At 39.6% G+C, this 17979-nt stretch overlaps 1 protein-coding gene across 3 annotated transcripts in view; it reads left to right on the top strand.

Moving 5' to 3' along the window:
* KIAA2026 (KIAA2026 ortholog) overlaps positions 1–17979 on the top strand; it is an 88640-nt gene that overhangs the window by 19323 nt on the left and 51338 nt on the right. For all 3 annotated transcript variants that reach the window (XM_030568029.1, XM_030568031.1, XM_030568030.1), the window contains one exon: positions 8251–9692. In XM_030568029.1, coding sequence (XP_030423889.1) covers positions 8251–9692 — 1442 coding nt within the window. The remainder of the gene's footprint in view (positions 1–8250; positions 9693–17979) is intronic.

The raw sequence follows: 17979 nt of genomic DNA, 5'->3' as shown, positions 1-17979 counted from the left end.
TCTGCCTCCTTGGGAGTAGAGCATGCCATGTCAAGCAGCTGTTCTCTGACTCTCTTAACTTCTTGGGTAGTTAAGGTTGATGTGGTGTTTTTGTTTATAAACACCAGTTTTGGGCCTTAAATATCTGAGGGCAAGTCTACACTACAAAATTAAGTTGACTTAAGTTACATTAACGTACCGCCACTGGAATAAGTAAATTGCTTTTGCATGTCTACTGTATACTCCTTGTGTCAGCAGTGCCTCACCAGGAGTGCTTAGATTGATTTAAGTGTCAGTGTGGGGCATTGTGGAACCGTTTTTGAAGCAACAGTTGATTTAAGCAACTCGATGTCTACACTGACATTGAGTCAACCTAACCACATCAATCTATGCGCTTCACCTCTTACGGTGGAGGAGTTTCGTAAGTGTAGTGGGCGAGTTACATCAGTGGGAGCTACATTGTAGTGTAGATGCTTACAGAATTAGGTTGACATAAGGCAGCTTACATCAACCTATCTCTTAAGGTGAAAGCACTGCAGAAAAAACATACTAAAAAAATAAAACCTGCATGCATGTTGTTAACCTTACCAGAGATCCTCCTCCTCCTCCTCCTCCTCCCCCTACATCTCCAGTAGGGGCTCTTGTAGGAGTCACTCCAAACCCCACCGTGGAGTTTTTCTGTGGTTACAAGTTAATAATGGCTTCAGCTCGGAACAAGCAGATCATCCTGTTTCTTCATGCAGCTTGGACCTTTTTCTCCAACCTTCAGGAACAAGTAACCAGCAGACAGTGGTTCTTTCTTCAATGTGTAGTATCAAAAATTTCGGTTTTTGAATAACTGAAGATGGGGTGAAAGGAATTTGCATTCAACTCCCTCTAGATATTTCCCAGGAAATCCACTTCATATGTATTGTCCTTCAGAAGACCATTCTGTCTGCCATGTTGTTCAGTATAGTTTTTTTGATAATTCATGTCCACAATAATGTATAATCTTTACGTTTAATAAGATGGACTCCAAAGATACTAAAACTTAATTCAGTAGGGTTTTCCCAGGATATTACCACATCTGCTACTTATCCATGTAAACAGCAATCACATCAAGAAAAAGAGTGCTAGATGGGAAATACTTTGTTTAAAGCTGCTAATTCATCTAAAATACAATTTAATAACATTAAAGATAATTGATATTTTTACTGAAAGATTAATCAGTCTTTTTCAAATCACAAAAAATTAGTTCGCCATCCTTTTCCCCCATGCAATGTTAAATATGCTAATAAAGAACATTCATGGTTTTAAAAAAACAAACAAAAAAAAACTGGATGCCTGAAGAATGCTCAAGGTCTACTTGAGCGGGATTCAGCTAGCCATTGTTGCTGGTTATTTCATTTCATTAAAGGTGTGAAAGGAATGAAATTGTCTAAATCTATTATCACAAGATGGATCAGATGTTGTGTGTCAGAAATATAATAATCTATGGATTATCCTACTTATTAGGCATTAATATATTCGGTCTTATTTTGGGCAGAAAGAACCTTTCCTTCAGTGAAAGAAATATGTAAAGTAGCAGCTTGGTTTTTCATTTGTGATTGCATTTACAGGTGTCTTTGGATGCATCTTTTGGGAGATGAGTACACTAGGCTGATAAGTTTCTCTTGTTTTCTAAGGTTATATTCCTACCATTCCTGTTGGTGATTCTTGTTACTTCCCACTTAGAATGTATTCACAGATAAGCCACGAGAGAGGAAAAACTGACCATTTCTTGCCTGCTCATTTCTTTTCTGAATGGCATGTTCACCCAATCTGAAAAGCACCCCTTGAAGAACCAATGGGTGTGAACATATTTAATAGAATGTTTATTTACAGTAGTTTATTTTACTTTATTGAAATTGACATTTTTGTGTTCGTTACACTAGCATCAAATTTATTATATTTTGTTTAGCAATTGTACATATACACATAATAACATCTGACTATTTTTTAATAGTCTCCTTGTGTTCAGTTTTCTCCATCTTCCTGATTGTATGGATTATCAGTTTCATGTTGTGGGAACTTTGTAAGACCCCATTGACTGCTTGCTTGAATTAAGAATAAAAGTTGTAAAACTGGGTTTAGTGATGTAGAGCCAGATTTTCAAAGGTATTTAGGCACCTACTGGAATAATCCCACTAGGCACCTGTCTGCATTTTAGACACCTAATATTTTTTCAAAATCTGACCTTCAGCTTGTCATGGTACAATTCCCCACTCTGAACCTTAGCATCCAAAAGATGGGGTACCAGCATGAATTCCTCTAAGCTCAATCACCAGCTTAGAACCTGTAGCGCTGCCACCAACCAGGAATTCCAGTGCCTGGTACACTCTGGTCCCCCCAAAACCTGGCCCGGGGACCCCCAAGACCCAGTCCCTCTGGATCTTAACACAAGGAAAGTAAACCCTTTTCCTCACTGTTGCCTCTCCCAGACTTCCCCTCCCTGGGTTACCCTGGAAGATCACTGTGATTCAAACTCCTTGAATCTTAAAACAGAGAGGAAAATTTACCTTCCCCCCTCCTTCTCTCTTCCCCTCCCAGATTCTCCCTGAGAGAGACAGTAATTCTAACAGAGAGAGAAAATTAACCTTTCTCTCCCCCTTCCCTCCTTTCTCCCCACCAATTCCCTGGTGAATCCAGACCCAGTCCTCTGGGGTCTCACCAGAATAAAAAAAAAAACAATCAGGTTCTTAAACAAGAAACTTTTAATTAAAGAGAGAAAAACAGAAAAATTAGCTTTGTAAATTTAAAATGGAATAGATACAGGGTCTTTCAGCTATAGACACTGGGAACACCCTCCCAGCCTAAGTATACAAGTACAAATTAAAATATTTTCAGCAAAATACCAATTTGAACTCCTTCCAGCCAAATACACATTTGCAAATAAAGAAAACAAACATAAGCCTAACTCGCTTTATCTACCTAGTACTTACTATTTTGAATCTATAAGAACCTGTATCAGGGAGATTGGAGAGAAACCTGGTTGCACATCTCGTCCCTCTGAGCCCCCAGAGTGAACAACAACCAAAACTAACAGCACAGCACAAAAACTTCCCTCCCTCCAGATTTGAAAGTATCCTGTCCTCATTGGTCCTCTGGTCAGGTGACAGCCAGGCTTACTGAACTTGTTAACCCTTTACAGTCAAAGGGATATAAAGTACTTCTGTGCTATTAACTTTTCTTATCTGTTTATGACACAGCCATTTTATAGAAAATTACATTTAAAAAAACCTCAACCCTGTGTTAAAAGAATGTAATTTAGGTTGCAAAGTCAAGCACTCAAAAATTCAGGAATGACAGAATTAGGTTTGGCAACACAACCTTCATTTTGAGCCCATGGGTCCTTTCTGTATACTGAAAGAGGCAGGGGTCTTCTGGAAAAATATTGTACACCTCTACCCTGATATAACACGACCTGATATAACATGAATTCTGCTATAAAACAGTAAAGCAGTGCTCCAGAGGGGGCGAGGCTATGCACTCCAGTGGGTCAAAGCAAGTGTGATATAACGCAGTTTCACCTATAACGTGGTAAGCGTGGGTTTTTTTGTTTTTTTTTGGCTCCCGAGGACAGTATTCTATCAAGGTAGATTTATATTTGATCATGTAATTGAACACTCTGTCATAAGGTAAGTGAACAAGGTGGCAGAATTAACGTCGTGTGGTCAACCATAATTCTAGTATTTCATAACTATTGAGCAACCTAAATAATGTTTAACATAGTAATATTGAATATAATTTCCTAATCTGTGTATTTAAAGAACAAATATGTCCAACAAAATGTATTATGTGCAACTGTAACATGCACGGGGTCTGGGCATGGCACATGTATGTTGTGCTCACCTGCACTATGTACCCGTTTAAGGGCTGTGCATAACTGGGCCCTATCTGACTGTACACAAGTTGCAATCAATAAATAGCAAAAGAATAAATAGTTTTTTAATCTTTCTGTCATACTCTGTTACTTTTAAAAGTAGCAAGTAAATAATTTTCAGAGTATGATTTTTTTTCACAAATACTTTGCTTTCTTAATTTGTTTCAGATATATTCACCATCCAGCAGTTATTTTTGTTTATTTCAAATAGTTAAAATTTTGAAAGTTCTCTCTCCACAGAAAGCAGAAGAGGAGTCTTTAAATGCAAGACCCAGAATTGATAAGTACATATGGCCACTAAAATTCGGCTAGAGCACTTATTCAGTATAAATCCAGTTGAAGTCAGTGTGAATTTTTGCTTGTCTAAGAAATGTAGGATTCCACTATAAGAAGAGGAAATCTATTTATGACGCCAGAGAAAAATGTTCAGATCAGATATTTTTATTAGTCAGATAATACGTAGTATCGTTTTGTTGCAGTCACTCTTTACAGTGATTTCATCATGTCAGTGTTTTGACATTACCAAATGTACAGTACTTCCTATTATTACCAATGTGATTTGCAGGTAAAAATAAAAAAATACAGACTCCCTTTTAAATGTTACTTTACACGCAAATCACACACCAAGTATTGAAATCATGTTTTGATTTCTAGTTTCTCTTTCCAAACTAGATATGCAATACTGGAGATAAAATATGACCGCAGCAAAAGATTGTGTGATAAAATGAAATGTTGGAAAATATGGAAAGACTTTGTGCAATAAATGTTTATTAAATGATGTAGATTCGTTCTCAACAACAGGTTTTAAAAACAATAAAATCTACACTAGTTGTATGGGTTTTTGGCCTCATACCTGTATCGCATCTGCCCAGTAGTTTATGTCCAAGGACAGGGCAGTTGATGCCAAGAGACAGCAGGGCAGGGAGCTCCAGCCCAGCCCCCTTCCTGGGAGTCCCCAGTGGGCATGGTCTGAAATCCATGGCCCAGGGAAGGGGTGGGTGGGGGTGTGTGTGTCTGTCTGTCTGTCTTTCTCCCCTCCCTCCCCCAGGCTCCTAAATCAGCTGCGGCATAGCAAATCATTTCCCTCTGGGACATCATGAATGGGGGCAGTAGATACTAATGTGTGAAACTGGGGAGGAGCCACCCTGGAGCAGCCCTCCCTACACCCTATTCTCCTGGCTGCCCCCCAGAACCTCTCCTAAACACTGTAGTTCAGTCACGCACAATCCCTCCCATATATACTCCTTACTGCACCCTCTATCCCCCCTCCCCCGCCCCGCTCACCCCTCACTTGCCTTTCTTTTAGGAAAGCATCTGGAGGACAAACATGTAATGTTCAGTGGAGTTTGTAGTCCCCTCAGTACAAAAAATAATTATTGAGGGAATATTGATACCTATACATTTCACCAATGCAGTACTAATTGCATGAATGTTTTACTAATTACTTTAACTACTTTGAAAAATATTTTCAAAGTTGTATTGAATAAATCAGAACAGTAAAATAAGAAAACCTTAAATGTGCTTTTTCCTACTTATATAGGGAAAATATTTATATAGCCAAATCTACTACTTATATTCTGCATGGGTGTGGCTGCATGCAATCTTTGGCTGTCATTTCAACAACTTTAATAAATTAATGATTGGTCTTGGTTATTAACAGCTATTCCTAGTGACAGGCCCCCTTCACCATCTGCTAAACTTGACCATTCCCTTCCCAGTGGCAACCCTGACACTCCCATTTCCAAGGTGCAGAAACCCTTTTGGTCCCACCTTTTTTCAAGCCCCTGGCTCTGATATACAGAACTTACCTGTACATCTATTTCAGTGTAGAGTTCACATATTCAAATAAACACACTACCGTATGTTACAGTATTTAGCTGCTTGGGAGGAAATAAGGCATTTGAAAGCCGCCTTATACAGTTGCAAAGGAACGGCAGGCTTCTTGCAGGTGGATGAGAGGTTTAGGAGTGCGTGGCAATTGAGTGGGTGTTGAGCACTTCACTTTTTTTACTTTCTTTTTTCTATTCTATTGCCCTACCCTCTGGAAATTAACTGAGAAACCCTATGGTAGTACAATATTGAAGTATAACATTTCAGTGGACAAAAGTTAGAAAATGTAGACCTGAAGGTTCCCAATTAATTCAGACACCTTTGTACATGTGTGTGTGTTAATGGCATATATTTTTACATCTTAACAGAGGCAGTCCTCGGACTTAGGACACAATTGGTTCACGAAAATCGTATCCTAAGTCAAAACGTTGTAACTCAGAACCACAGTACACTCCATTGCAGGAACCGAGTGTCGTAAAGTTGAAACCAGTTGTTGTAAGTTGAATCGGGGTCAACTCAGAAACGTTGCAAGTGCTGTTCATAATAAATCAAATGTCGTAAAGTCGAGGACTGCTAGTAATTGCTAACCCTGAAATATAATGCAGGACAGGTACAGCTCACTTTACTCTTGCAAGTAGTCCTGTTTACTTCAATGGGCTTAATCATCCAAGTCAAGCAAGCTTTGGCCTTATATGTATAATGTGGCTGAATTAACCCTGATGTGGGAACATCAACTTTAGTATTGCGTTAATATATCTTTCTGCATTTAATAGATATATAAATAACAAATATCCAACAATATAGTATTAGTATTAGGAAACTTCATCTTGGGGATCAATTACAAACCATTTGAACTTTCCTCACGATTTGTCAGATGAAACTTGCATTGGAATTACATTGTGATATCACATATTTGTAGTTCTTGCACATTCATAAATACATATAGCATACTTACTCTGTGAAAAGTGCCAGTCTGAGGTATATTTCTCCCTCTTTGCAACAAAGATGCAGTCTAAACTAGGCTATTAATGCAATACATAGACATAAATCTGCCACTTTATACATTTTTATGTATACTTTAGAGGCTAGTACTTAATAGTTTTCAGTTATCAAATGGAGTCAGTGTTTGGTTGGGTCTTTTTGCTTAACTGGGAGGAGTTAATTCATTGAATTTATATTTTATATTAATTCAGTTGTGTGTTGAGAGGGAGAATTGGGGCAAGCAGTTTGAAAATAAGATAATAGGAACTGCAATATTGGAGCAGACCAGAGATTGGGCTAGCTCAGTATCCTTGTTTCTAACAATGGTCAGTATCAGATGCTTCAAAGAGAAAGTGTAAGAAACTCTGGAGTATGCGGTTCTGGAATAACTTTTCCGTGGGGAAAAATTCTTCCTAAACCTATAAATTAGAGTCTAGTGTATGCCCTCAAACAAGAAGGTTTATACCCCCATTCAAATTTAAAAAAAAATAATCTTTTTTTACTATCCATACATATGTCCATTTCTTCTTTGAAACCTGCTACCTTTTGGCCTCTATCCTATTTCTGGCAATTAGTTCCATAGGCCAGTTTTGTGTGCAGTGAAAACATTTCCTTCAATCAGTTTTAATTTTGTTGCCTTTGCATTTAATTGAATGTACCTGTGTACTTGCATTATGAAAAAGGTAAATAGAAGTGCCCTGTCTTCTCTATGCTAGTTATTATTTTGTATACATCTCTCAAATTCCCTCTTATTAGTGTGTTGTCTAAAGTAGCTTTAGTCTTTTCAACCTCTCTACTGAAATTTTTCTGGGTAGGTCTCTATTTATATCACCGGCCTCTGAATACACACTATTTCTGCTGTATCCTTTTTGATGTGGCACCAGAACTGCATACATTATTCTAGCTGAGGGCATACCATTTATAAATGTAATATTATTTTTTCTCTGTGTTTGTTTTTCCATCTCATTCTTTATGCATCCTCACCTTTTATTTGCTCTTTTAAACCCATATTGCACATTGGTTAATAAAACACACATGGAAAAACGATGTATACATTAGAATACCTTTTGTTAAGCGTGTGTATTTATGTATAAATCAGAAAGATGTTAAATGAAAACAAGAGACAAGATAGCTGTTAGAAGTCACAGTACAGCAGTGTGAGGGTAAAATCTCCAGGAGTTTTGCAGTTCAATAGGATTTTAATTGGATACTTGATGAGAAGACAGTGTCTGCTGATAAAAGGGCTGTAGAAGTGTTATTGAGGGAATACCTGATGGTATCTGCCAAGATTTTTCTCATCCCTCACCTCTTTTTCCAATTGACAGTTGATTGAAGTATAGGTAAGGTATAATCACCTACACTTTCCCATTCTGAGTACTGATGTGTTATGTAATCCATATTAAAGACAAAACTGAATTCTGATTTTACGTGCTGTGTTCTTTGTTGCTTTAAACAAAGTATATTTGTTTTTCATTCTGTATTTCTGACTTTTCTCCGCCCTTTTTTTTTTTAAGGTAAATCACATCTGAATTTTTGTGAAATTTCTTTTATTTCAATAGGCTACGAGAGCAAGAACGAAAAGAGGCAGAAGAAGCTAGTCAGAAAGAAATAGAAGAATGGGAAAAGTCACTTTTAGCTGAAGCAGCACCTACAAGGATGGAGACCATGTGGGAAATTCCAGCTATTGGTCATTTCCTTTGTTTAGCACAACAGATTCTAAACTTGCCTGAAATAGTCTTCTACGAATTGGAACGTTGTCTTCTAATGCCTCAGTGTAATGCTTTTTTATCCAAAATAATGACTTCTTTGTTAAGTCCTCCTCATCGCAGGTCTACCTTGCATCGAAGACCAACTCTTCCTTACAGGACTTGGGAAGCAGCACTTAGGCAGAAAGTGCAACAGTGGTACACTGTTGTAGGGCAAACTGACAACCCTGATGGCTGTGCAGAAAAGCTTGGGCTGTGCCCTCAGTTTTTTAAAGTCCTTGGGGAAGTTAATCCTTTGGCGGGAAAACCATTTCATGAGCTCCCTTTCTACCAAAAAGTATGGTTGCTAAAAGGCCTCTGTGACTTTGTATATGAAACACAAAAAGATGTTCAAGATGCTGTGCTTGGGCAGCCTATCCATGAGTGCAGGGAAGTGATCCTTGGTTATGATTTCTTGGAGAATGCCTATGTTCATTTTCCACAGTTCTGTGGTGCTGATGTACGGATTTACAAACAGAAGCCTTTTCAAGCCCCTGCATTTCCAGCTCCGCCCATCAAAGTAAAAAAAGTACCACGGATTAAATTGGAGAAAGTGAAATGTGAGTATGCCAGCAAAAGCAATGGGGAAGTCAGATTTGGTGGTAGAGAAGAGTGGCTACCTCACTGTAAGATAGAAGCAGGGAAAAGTATGGATTCTCTTGTTTGTTGTCCAGCAAAAATTCACTTGGATAGCTTCAGTATCACCACAGAAAAAGAAATGAAACCCAACTGTGAAATTAAAATGCATAAAGCCTGTGACAAAAAAAACCCTGGCTGCTGTAAAGAGAACCAAGAGAAGCCAATTAGTCCAGGAGAAATTGTTGGCTTTGGGGAACCTCTCAGCCCAGGAGAAATCAGGGTTCTAGAAAATGGAGAGAGAGATCACAAAGCTTCCCTAATAAAAACTGAGCTCAGCCCAGTAAAAACAAATACCCTTAAAACCTGCCAAGTACATGTGAATGGGAGTCATAGCAACAATCCAGACATGAAATGCCACAAAGTTACAAGAGAAATGATTTTGGAAAATTCACTATGGAATAATAAGAAACTAAAACTTACTAAGATGCGGGCGAAAAAGAAGAAAAAGAAAAAAAAGAAACTGAAAGACATTTTGAATGCACATCTGCAGAGAAAGCGTGATGACCTGCAAAGAAAGCGTGAGATTCATCCTCACTCATTCAAAACTTACAAACCTGAGATCCAGAATAAGTTGTTTATCATAAAAAAGAAAGCAAAACACAAGAAGCACAAATCTGGTAAGTTGATTTTATTATACACCACTACCTTGATATAACGCCACCCGATATAACACGAATTTGGATATAACGCGGTAAAGTAGTGCTCCGGGGTGATGGGCTGCACACTCCAGTGGATCAAAGCAAGTTCAATATAACATGGTTTCACCTAGAACGCGATAAGATTTTTTGGCTCCCAAGGACAGCGTTATGTCGAGGTAGAGGTGTACTAAACATGAGAGAGAAGGTGATAGTGGAGTGTTCTTAAAATAGACTTTGTAGCTGTATTTGTTATATTTTATTTTGTGAATGGGAACAGTAACATATATTTTACATTTCTGATATTAAGAGTTTCACATCCAATATATGGTATGCACAGAGCAGGTCCATCAGTTGATAAAATTTGACAAAACATAATTAATGTGCAGAGTTTTCAGGGTAGCCTGTAGTGAGTGTAGTTTTCAGGGAGGCTTTTCACTTGATGCAGAAAGCATCTGAGGCTATATCTACACGTATGGTAGCATACAGACGCCACATGCCCCCTAGCACAAGTAAAATAGCAGCATGGTATTTAACGGAGTATAAATTGTGCAAGCTGTTTTACATAGTGCTGCTGTACTTGTATTGTCAAACTCTTTAGCAAGGTGATCATCACTAGCAGTGCTCTCAGAAATATTAATTGTTTTTTAGAGAAATGATTTTACAAACTCTCTTCCCATGTGTACATAGTGAAATGTTTTCTACATTTTGAACATTCAGATTGTTGGACTGAGCAAAGTGCCTGACCTTCCATCAGTTTAAAATCAATGGAAATTATGCTATTGACTTCAAAGGGAGCAGGAGCAGACCCGTAAATTATTCTTTCTGATTTTTTTTTACTAACTATTGTTACAAATACAATTTTTAATATGATAACTTGATTACTATGACCGAGATCAGGGAAAAATTGCTATTTTCAGTTGGTTCACATTGTATATCTTATATATAGTGGACTGAGCACTAAAAATCTTGCTATCACAAATTCCTCACCTGTATTAGCTGCTATAGCTGTAATTTGATGTCCAATTTTTGTAGCATACTAACTTTTCATTTTGTTTTAATGCTTAAAACATAAACAACATTGTCTTAAGGCAACTTCATGAACTAGGATCAGCTGTCAAATGAGTCTGTAGATAGTTGTAATTTGTTTGATTCTATTTTAAGGACTTCTTTATTTCTACTAATCTTTAAGGTATACTTTGTGTACCAAGCATGTTATATTGTGAGAGCCTGTTATAACAGAAATGAGTGTGCTAGGCTGCAAATTTTAAAAAAATAAAAGTGGGAAATGAAATATTATATTAGTCATAAAATGAGCTTCTGTAACTAAGTAGTAAATCTAGCGGTAAGCTAATGGAAATACCTGGTTTTTTATATCAAATTGCACTTTGTGTGGTAAGGAATCCTAGTTTCGCACTGGAATTATGGTGAATTTGTCATGGAAAATATTAAAGAATGTCAATGATTTGTTAAATACATTTCCCTGTAATTCTAGTCTAGTATCTACACTTTTCCTTCATAGATTCCCACTCTCAAATTAAGTGGGCTCCAGCAGATGGCGTCGGAATGCTCTCACACATTAAGAGTTTTTCAGTATTTCCTGTATCAAGGTGACTGTTGGGAATGTGGGGGAAATTGTACAGGGTGCCAACCCTCCATATATATAATATATATAAAATGTAATACATTTATAATATGTTTATCACAAGGCATCTCAGTACTATGCAAAAGAGACAAATACAAAAAATACTAAAGCGAAATCGGCTAAGAGTACAATGTGCTGCATAATCCCCCCCCCCAGATTGAATACCACCAAAAGATCAGTTTCGATCTAGTAAAAGGAAGAGATAAAAGGTATTCCTCTAGGACAAATTTCCACAGTTGAGAGTCTCAGGCAGACATGGAACTTCCTATAGCCTTGCCCTGATTGAACCTAGAGACCAAGAGCAAATCAAGGCATCCACGTACTGATGAGTTTGATGTAAGAACCTAGAGAGAAGAAAAGATTCACCCCAGCCAGTGTCTGACAGGAACTTAGAGTAAGAGACGATCACTCAAGTTGAATTCCAGAAATTGATGTGGCGGGGAGAGGGAAGGAAAAGGTGGGAGAGAACATCCTAGCTGGGTTTGGGGAGAACCGTGACCTACATTTTTTTTCTCAGCTTGTCCTCTTGTGTGATGACAATCCTCATCTTCATAAACAGAGGAGCTGCTGCTGTGGAGATACTGTTCTATGACACATGGATCTCACAGCGGTAAGGGAACCCCTTCTCCTCAATCTTAGGATGCACAGTATGGAAGCATGATGAGGGACATATAGAATCAGGAAGATTGCTTGACTGAATTGGGCAAGAGATTATCCTGTGTCTGTCTTAGCCCATTCAGGATTTATGGCCCAGAGTGGTAGATATATGGGCTTCCAACACAGGTGGGCTCACCACCTCCGGCTCCCTCTTCTCTGTCTGCTCCCAGCACTAACATCAGCCCTTACTTACACCATTCTCACGACACCAACAGGGGAGAGAGAAGAGGTTACAATAAACCGTGAAGGAGATATTGGCATTCCTCTCACCCCATCGACACTAGATATGCTTGATATAGGGAGAGTGGAGTGAAATCTACCTTGCAGAGCTCTGCTTCTGATGAGCTACCTGAGGTTTGTTGAAGTGAAAATACACAGGATGCTCTACTGCAGCATATTTTGTAGCTACTACAAGGCAGAAAGAATGGAGAATAGCAGCTAAAGGCAGATGCAGAATGGATCTGTAAAATCTGCTGGTGCAGCTCTTTCAGACTGTCAGCCCTTTAATGGGGGAATTCTGTGCCAAAAATTAAAAATTCTGAATACAGTATTTTAAAATACTGCATATTTTGTCAAAAGAACACAATATAATCACACCAGTTTCAATTATTTTAGTAATTTATTTCAAAATACCTGTCAGCACCTATGTCTGTTCGAATACAGACAACAGAAAAGATTCAATAAATGTTTTTTGCCGGGTAGATTTCTTATTTAGACATTAATAAAGAACTCTTGAGTAGTAATTCATTTAAATTACAGTACAAAAATGTATTTCCTGCACCCCTCAGAAGCAGTGAAAAGGCTTGGGGGAGTCAGGGGTAATGGAGGGGCTGAGGGAGAGGTAATTAATTGTGGGAAGGAGCCTAGGTGTGAACTCGGAAGGTTGTTGGGTGTGGGTGGGAGAAGTATGGAAGAGGGATTGTTAGGGAGCCTCCACCAGGCAGATCCTGGCTGACCCTTAGCCTCTGTCATTCAGTCAGGCACATATTCCCTGTCCCTACGTGTCCTTGAACCACCACTCAGCCACTCCTACTCCCCCGTCCCCAGGTGGGCCCTGCACCCCTCTCCTTCTGCCCTGTGTGGCCTTGTACCCCCACTCAGCCACCCCTTCCACTCGTGTCCCTGTGCCCACATTCAGCCACCCCTCCTCCCCCCATCTCCATGTGACCTGGCATCCCCACTCAGTCACACCCCCAATTTGTCCTTGCACCTCCCTGTTCCCATGTGTCCCTGTGCCCCCACACATCCTCCACAATCTCCCCATGGGGCCCTGCAAACCCCTGATGCCATATGGCCCTGCATTCTCTACCCTACCCCCATGTGACCCTGTGCCCTCGCTCAGCCACCCCCTCCCCATGTGTTCCTGAATCCCCACTCCCATTCAGCCCCTATCTCAGTCAGTGACGCCCCCTCCCAAGAAGCCCCATGTGCCCCACACTGTCCGTTCCCCATATTCCATACTTCCTGACCAGGCCCCCCTGGGCAGGGCATTGTGAGGAAGGCAGCCTCTTCTCTTCCCTATCTGCAACTGGGGCTGGCCTAGTAGTGCCTGCTCTCTGTTCTGATGACACAGCAGTTCCAGTTGGCAAAAGACATAACTGCAACACCTTTCTGGCAGAATGTATTTGGGGAGAAGGGGGGGAATTCTGCATAGTGCATCAATTCTGCATCTGTGCAGAATTACTGCAGGAGTACTTATTGGAAGTAGAACCCTGCAATGCAAGTTCCCCCCCCCCCCCCGCCTCCCATGGCTGAATTGGTTTTGTGTTATACTGAAAGTTGCGCTGAATAACAGAAATTCTTATTGTTTTAGCATATTTGAGTATAAATAGCATGATTTCACATACATACTCTTTCTAAATATTGCCAGTTTAAAGGTATGTATGTTATCTGAGAGAAGTTAATGGAATTTGGTAAAAAATGTCATAAAATCTCCGTAGTAGTGGTATCAGTATATATTTATTCTTACCTCCTTCAGAAATAACAGGTTTTCACGTTTTGATTCTTAAAATACTCTTCTGTGTTTTTAATAGGCTGGATTTTGAGTTATGTTAAATTGAACAACTAGATACAGCCTTAACTTAGCTAGATGCTCCTCTCTGTAATATGACACATTTTCCCCCATAAGAGTCTCAGAAGGAGAAACACATTTTGTATCTTCATGTGTTGTCCCAAGATAACTCACAAAATATCTTTATAAACAATTATAGTTTATGCATTGCTTATCTTAAAACTTTTCATAATTATTCTGAATAGGACTCACCAGAGGAAGTTGCCTTTAACCTATCAAGAGCCTTGTGATAGACGTACAACTGATATAATGTTATGAATACTGAAATGTAACCTTTTTATGAAAAATTTGTGACAAGGTCAGTGAGGTAAAGTTACTGTGTAATTATGGTGTTTTATTAGAATGTCCTGTGTGACTATATTGATTTAAATTATATTGGAAATAGAAGAATGTTCATTATATGGCTGTAATGCTTGAATTCAGTATTGTTTGTACAGGATGGTGACACAATGGCTTTCCACATAAGAACGCCCAAGCACGCTCTTGGAAGACTGTGGCATCCATTCACGCTCTAGGTTGAAGTGACTTAGCTGTTTTCTCAGGCTGGGAAGCTTATGAGCAAAAGGACTATAATCACTTAAGTATCTTGATCTCCGCAGAGGGCAGGATGAGTCACCAGAGGCTCTCCAGAGAATGTCACTGAGCTCCGACAGGCAGACAAGGTGACAGAGAGACTCTACGGAAGATTCTATAAGGAGCGGGTCCTATTAGGGTCCCCCTGTGGAAGATGGTTGAACACCTAGTAAACTAGATGAGTTGTATTGTATTTTATTTAGGGCTGTCGAATAATTGCAGTTAACTCACTTGATTAACTCAAAAAAAAATAGCCATTTAAAAAAAAATCAATCATGATTTATTGCAATTTTAATTGAACTGTTAAACAATGAATGCCAATTGAAATTCATGAAATATTGTTTTTCTACGTTTTCAAATATATTCAATTACAACACAGAATACAAAGTGTACAGTGCTTACTTTATTATTTTTATTACAAATATTTTCACAGTAAAAATGATATAGTATTTTTCAGTTCACCTCATACAAGTACCGTAGTGCAATCTCTTTATCATGAAATCACAACTTACAAATGTGTGTGTGTGTGTGTGTGTATAATTATATATATTTTGTTACATAACTGCCCTCAAAAACAGAACAATGTAAGACTTTGGAGCTTACAGGTCCACTCAGTCCTACTTCTTATGCAGCTAATCTCCAAGAGAAACAAGTTTGTTTACATTTACGGGAGATAATGCTGCCTGCTTCTTATTTACAGTGTCACCTGAAAGTGAGAACAGACATTCACATGGTACTTTTGTAGACTGCATTACAAGGTAATTAGCAGATGTGCTAACTGTTCGTATGCCCCTTTGTGCTTTGGCCTCCATTCTGGAGGGCATGCTTCCATGCTGATGACGCTTGTTAAATTTACTTCTTGGGGGGGAGGGGGAATTGTATGTCTCCTACTCTGTTTTACCCACATTCTGCTATATATTTCATGTGGTAGCAGTCTCGGATGATGCTCTAGCATGCTGTTCATTTTAACACTTTCACTGCAGATACGACAAAACGCAAAGAAGGTACCAGTGTGATATTTCTAAAGATAGCTACAGCACTCAACCCAAGATTTAAGAATCTGAAATGCCTTCCAAAATCTGAGAGGTACAGGGTGTGGAGCATGCTTTCAGAAGTCTTATAAGAGCAGGGCTGGCTGTAGGCACAGGCCAACTGGGCAAAAGCTTGCATGCTTTCAGAAGTCTTAAAAGAGCAACACTCCAATGCAGAAACTATAGAACCCGAACCACCCAAAAAAAAGAAAATCAACCTTTGGCTGGTGCCATCTGACTCAGATAATGAAAATGAACATGCGTTGGTCTGCACTGCTTTGGATCATTATCGAGCAGAACCCATTATTAGCATGGACGCATGTCCTCTGGAATGGTGGTTGAAGCATGAAGGGGATATGAATCTTTAGTGCATCTGGCATGTAAATATCTTTCAATGCTGCCTATAATGGTGCCATGCGAACGCCTGTTCTCTCTTTTGGGTGACATAAACAAGAAGCGGGCAGGATTATCTCCTGCAAATGTAAACAAACGTGTTTGTCTGAGTGATTGGCCGAACAGGAAGTAGGACTAAGTGGACTTGTAAGCTCTAAAGTTTTATATTTTTGAATGCAGTTATTTTTTGTACGTAACTCTACATTTGTAAGTTCAGCTTTCATGATCAGGCGATTGCATTTCAGTATTTGTGTTAAGTGAATTGAAAAATACTATTTTTATTTTTACAGTGAAAATATTTATAATAAAAACATAAAATGAGAGCACTGTACACTTTGTATTCTGTGTTGTAATTGAAATCTATATATTTTAAAGTGTAGAAAGCATCCAAAAATATTTTATATAAATGGTATTCTGTTGTTTAACAGTGTGATTAAATCATGCAAGTCAGATCTGCTAAGATATATTGTGGTTGATACACAGGAGACTGCAGCTCAAAGACTGGTCTGAGTGTGGGACAGCTGTGTGAATCCACATTGAGTGGTGACGGCTCCTGAGGCTTGAGATCTAGAAGGGTTTGTTTAGAGAGACCAGGAGAGATTAGAGGTGCAGTACTGTGACAACTCTACTAAAATAGAGATTAAAATAATTATTTTGATTCTTGTAAATCTGATTCATTGATACAGAGAGCCCATTCTGGGATGGTGCGACAGCTCTCCCAGAATGCAAGAGATTCCCTGAAATACTTTGCTTCAAAGGAACTTTGATATAAATCCTGAACCTCGTAATAATGGTCTAAGAGCTTCAAAGCAATACACTTGCTGAGTATTCACTGTTTCTCCCTTCTTTGTAGTCAAAATTGCAAATACTTATTTAGAACATAAACATGATTTGTGTTTGGTATGGAATTCAGACTGAGATTTAAGTACTAATTTCTTATAACACATGGGTAATTAATCTGGTGGTGTTTAGTATAAATTCCATCCACACCCTCAACTCTGTTCTTGGAGATGTAAAAATTCTGTTACAGTAGCATCAAATGTAATCTAGATCAGTGGTTTTTCAAACTGTGGGTCACAACCCAGTAGTGGGTCATGGAATGTAAGGCACTGGATTGCAGCAGCTCTGGTCAGCACCACCTACCGGGCCATTAAAAGTCCTGCTGGCTGTACTTCCCGGCTAAGGCAGGCTAGTCCCTGCCTGTTCTGACACCATGCTGTGCCCCAGAAGTGGCCAACAGCAGGTCCGGCTCCTAAGTGGGGGGCTAAGGGGCTCTGTGTGCTGCCCCTGCCCTGAGCATCGAGCTTGGAGGAGGGGGAGCGGTGCCTGTGGGTAAGAGCTGCCTAGCTGGACCTGCTGCTGGCTGCTTCTGAGGAGCCTGCCTTAGCACTCCTGTGCACTGCTGACCAGGAGCCGCCCAAAGTAAGATTGTGCCCCAATCTCCTGCCCCAGCCATGAGCCCTCCCATCAAACCAGGAGCCCTTTCTTGTACTCTAAACACCTCATCCCCAGCTCCACCCTGGAGCCTGCACCCCTAGCCCAGAGTCCTGCCCCCTCCTGCATCCCAACCCCTGTCCCAGCTCTGAGCCCCCTGCCACATCCTCACCACCTCATTCCCACCCCCACCCTGTAGCCCTGATCCCTGCAGCCCAGCCCAGAGCCCCCTCATCCACAGCTCCATTGGGTCATGGGCATCAACAATTTTCTTCAAATGGATTGGCAGAAAAAACAGTTTGAAAACCACTGATCTAGATTTAGAAAGGCCTGTCAACTAGGTCATGAGCATATAATGAAATACTGTAGGACCACTTTATTTTTCTAAGTTGTAACAAGGTTCTTGAAGCATCAGGTCTCTGTGGTGTCATTCAACACCAATGTTCTCAGAAATGTGTCGTCACT

The sequence above is a fragment of the Gopherus evgoodei genome, chromosome 6 (genome assembly GCF_007399415.2).
Source record: "Gopherus evgoodei ecotype Sinaloan lineage chromosome 6, rGopEvg1_v1.p, whole genome shotgun sequence".
Classification (NCBI taxonomy): domain Eukaryota; kingdom Metazoa; phylum Chordata; order Testudines; family Testudinidae; genus Gopherus; species Gopherus evgoodei.
This window is presented reverse-complemented; position numbering and strand designations above follow the sequence as displayed.